The following is a 4,257-nucleotide window of genomic DNA, read 5'->3' on the forward strand; positions in this document are numbered from 1 at the left end:
CCATGACTTTCGGGAGCGTGCCGGCAGTGCAGTGGATCAGGAAAGCGCACGGAAGTTGTTATACATGAAGAGCTTCTGCTTTCGTAGAAAACCTGAAGAAACGACAGCGTCAGGGACACGCGATTGAAGGTGAGAGGGTGAGAAGGTGAGAGGGTGAGAAGATGAGAAGGGGAGATGGTGGGAAGGTGGGAAGGTGGGAAGGTGGGAAGGTGGGAAGGTGGGAAGGTGAAGAGGTAAGAAGGTAAGAAGATGGAGACCTGGGGGGAATCGGAGAAAAGCCTGCATCGGTCTATAAGAACCCTGCGGAGCATCACCTTCCTCCAATTGTCCGCTACTCCTTCGTTGGTTTGTATTCCCTGCCCGGTTACGATCGCCTCAAGTCAGAGAAGATAGCATCAAACGCTTATAAACCAAGTAAGCAACTAGCATCACTATGGGGGACAACCAGGATCACAAACCGAAACCCGGCATGACACAGAGTGAATCTGACGTTATCGATTATTTTGCCGATTACTTTTGTCCCTATATATTTGAAGTGGAGGAGGTACAGGGGTTAAGCCCCACTGAATACGCCCAAAAGGTCAGTGACACCCTTGCTGACATTCCCAAACAGGTTGGGGCAATCTGTGATAGGGCCAGAGAAGAGCTGCAGAATATGCTCAACCAGAGTAAGGATCTAAGGGGCAGCACACAATCAGTAACAGAATCTCTTGGGCAGATGAGGGGAAAATTGACCACCCAAATAACTGACCTCGACAGGTTTCACACTGCCTTCAACTCCGCTTTGGAGCCGATTGTATATACTCACGAGACTCGACCCACCGACATTCTCTCTCATGTTTTAAACTTTGGGCGTTTAGTCCGGGCGGTCCTTGGGCACCAGGATCTGGAGGCTTTGCTCAGAGAGATTGATGGCTCATTTGATGGGTTAGGCCGCCCTAGTCCAGGAGCCGTCCAGCACCTCTCTCAGGAGACTATCCAGGCAAGGATCCTGTGGCCCTTTGATCTGTTGTGGATACAACAAGACTGCACTGGGGTGAGGATTGGAGAAGTGGCTGAGGAAGTATCGAGTATGGGATGCCGCTCACGGCTCTGTAGCGCAGGAGCCGCCACATTGCCACATTGCCACATTGCCACATTGCCACCAACCTCGCACAACCACGTGACACTCGCTTAGGCGGAGTTTTCGGTAATACAAAGTTGAACGTGCTTCGAGTCGATGTGGCAGTATGTCGGCATGACAACATCCCTTCCCTCGCTTCCTTCTCCTTGACCTCCTCCTCTATAGGGGTGGCATCGCCCACAACCTGATCTCTGTCAACATCTACACAACCCCTCATCGTAGCTCTGTCCCTTGTCTTATACAAGATCGGGTCAGTCATCTAAGCCGTGTAAATTGACCGAAGCATTGGGAAGGTTTCAACTCCGACGATAACTTCCCATATTGGTCATCGCGTCCATCTCCCTAATTACCTTGACTCTATCCATCATCCATCCATTCCCTGCCCCATCACCTCTACGTCATAGGTTTGCTTTTGCTGCCGGTCGTATCTTCGGTCATTGACGTACACCTCAAGTACCGACAGTCGACACAATACAGCCCCACGAAGCGATCTGAGAGAGACGAGGATCATACCCAGGCGAGCGAGAAGTAACAACAAGTCAAAGGTACAACTTGGAAACAACTTCACAATCATGCCAGACATTCCTATTGCTACCCCCGTCCCTCGCACTCCACAGAAACCAAACGTCAATATGGACCCTTCTCAATGGCTCAACTTTTCACTTCCCCCTCGTCGACAACAGGGACCGACCATACCACGACGAAGCAAACGTGGAGAAGGTTGGAAAGGTGGTGTCTTGAGTAGAGAAAGATATGTTCAAGCGAACTTTAGGTTTGTTTTGAAACCGACGGAGGTTTTGAGTTATGGTGCTCATTCCGCTGATCCTGATATGTGAGTAGTTTACATTGTTTGCTACCTGTCTTCGCCTCAAGCAACCTACCCCGGATGACAAAATATGAACGTTAAGACTTGAGGACCATGCTCATTATCAGCTCCCTCCATTGGCCACATATTCTTCAGGTTCTCGTACCTACTTTCTCGGCCTTTTCAGTCGCTCAAGGACACGTACCCAGTGACCCGACGGGGTCTTATCAACACGACCTAGAAACATCCTCTGAATCTGATGACGACCTCGATGATTCGCTCGATGAAGGTTCTGAAGAACGTCGAAGGAAAGAAGTAGAACGACAAGGTCGGATGTGTCCCATTTGTCTATCGAAACCGGTGGCCCCTCGAATGACAAAATGTGGGCATGTGAGTTGCCTCCTCTTCAATCGAGTAAGCGTTGACTCACTTTAGATCTTCTGTTTTCCTTGTATTCTCCACTTTATCCGATTGTCCGAGATACCAAAATTCGCCAAATGTCCTATTTGCGGTGATACCATTCAAGAAGGTATGCTGAAGAGTGTTCGATATCTTGAACCTGGTGCTATGCTTCGATCTGCGATGGGAGAAGAGTTGGAATCGTCGCCCCTTTTATCACCTGTAATCTCAGGCTCACAACATCCGGTTCCGGAAACTCATCTTGACGCGGTAAATACCTCAAGAACACTCAATGTGACGGCAGAATTCGGAAGTGTCAACGCGTCCGAATTGCCTGTCGGGGCTGACGTGTCGTCATCGATAGAGCCTCCACAAGAAGGCACAGTTGGGGACATGAAACCTTCTGAGCAACATCTTCCCAGTTGCACGGACGACCTACATGTGGCAAATTCACCTCGAGGGAATCTCATCCACATGCGTCTCGTTCAACGCCCCCAAATGACCACCATGGCATTACCTTCCTCCCTTACCTGGCCATCCGAATCCCTTCCTCCTCTCACAGCCCCGTGGTATTTCCTGCCTGACGTCTTAGCTTATTCGAGGTTCATGCTGGCCTCGCCTGAATACATGTTGGCGGAGTTGCAGCGTGAGCTGGACGAGTTGCAAGCGGAGTGGGATCTTTTACGTGGGGATGAACTGGGAAGGGATTTTGTCCGTGTGGCCAGGGAAAAGGTACAGAGACAGGTGATGAAAGTGCATGGGGAGTTGAAGACGAGCTCCGTGGAGAAGGATGAGCGTAGATGTAGGGAGATGTGGAATGAGGTTGTTGCTGTGCCATCGCCCCGCAGACCTGTCAATCCTTCAAACTTTCAATTCTTTAACAATCATCCCGAGGTATCCAAGCTTGGCGACTCATCCGGATCTAATCATCAAGATAATGAGAAGGGTCTATCCAAAGTTGACTCCGAAGTCATCCCTCCCAATCGTCCTGTGCAACCCAACCCCATGCCCCATCTCGCAGCTCAAATGCAAGTAGGGGGAGGAAAGAAGAATCGTCGTCGAAACCCACCCATCAATCCTATCTCTCAAGCACCATCTTACCACTTTTACCAATCTTCTCTCGGAGCAAACGTCTTCCTCCATCCACTGGACATTCGTATCCTTCTCGCACACTACAAATCTTACTCGTTATTCCCGCCTCGGATATCTTTCTCGTCATCTGGTTTTGATTCGGAGACAATGACGGAAGAACTTCGACGTCGTGCGAAATATCTTGGACATTTACCTTTAGGTTCAGAGGTGGTGTTTGTCGAAGCGGATTTAGAACCTTTAGTGGGGAAAGAGACTTTGGGGATGTTTGAACAACCCCTAAAAGCTCGGTATACCAAAAGAAAGGAGAGAACGAAGAAAGAAGATAGGGCTAGGAGTAAATGGGAGAAAGCGGAGAGGGAAAAGATACCGGGAGGGTTAGGGTTGACTAAAGAAGAAAGAGATTTAGAAGTTGTTTTACAAAGAAGCAAAAGGGACATTCTGGATATATCTCAATTATCAATTCATCAATACAGTAATTCATCATCACCAATCAATTCAACAGTCGATTTGGAGACGGATGATAGAGAAATTAATCAATTTGTCTATCCTCAACCCGGTCGGTCTAATCCTATATCAACCCCTGGTCAACCAACGACGATCAGTCCGTCAGAGTCAAATCATACGACCCAAATAGGATCATGGGGTTCACGTCCTACGTTCGCCACGACCCTCCATTCGGCTCCTCAAAGACCTAGAGAGGTGTCGGTTGCGAGATCAAGAAGAGGGAACGAGAGTGCGGATGAAGATGTGGACCAGGCCTGGGCAGCTTTTGAGAGGATGGATTTGGAGAATGGGAATGGTCTGGGGGACGAGAGGCAGGGTAGGATCTAGGGTGCCT

General features: G+C 49.3%; 1 protein-coding gene across 1 annotated transcript; it reads left to right on the top strand.

Moving 5' to 3' along the window:
* Positions 1-1,746: 1,746 nt before the first annotated feature.
* On the top strand, positions 1,747-3,782 carry TREMEDRAFT_21230 (uncharacterized protein; the record flags this gene model as incomplete). The annotated part of the gene is made up of 5 exons (XM_007008043.1): positions 1,747-1,955; positions 2,057-2,136; positions 2,245-2,318; positions 2,364-2,490; positions 2,692-3,782. Coding segments are annotated over 5 exons (1,581 nt in total), but the record flags the coding sequence as incomplete, so codon positions are not given.
* Positions 3,783-4,257: the final 475 nt, after the last annotated feature.

The sequence above is a fragment of the Tremella mesenterica genome (genome assembly GCF_000271645.1).
Source record: "Tremella mesenterica DSM 1558 unplaced genomic scaffold TREMEscaffold_18, whole genome shotgun sequence".
Classification (NCBI taxonomy): Eukaryota; Fungi; Basidiomycota; class Tremellomycetes; order Tremellales; family Tremellaceae; genus Tremella; species Tremella mesenterica.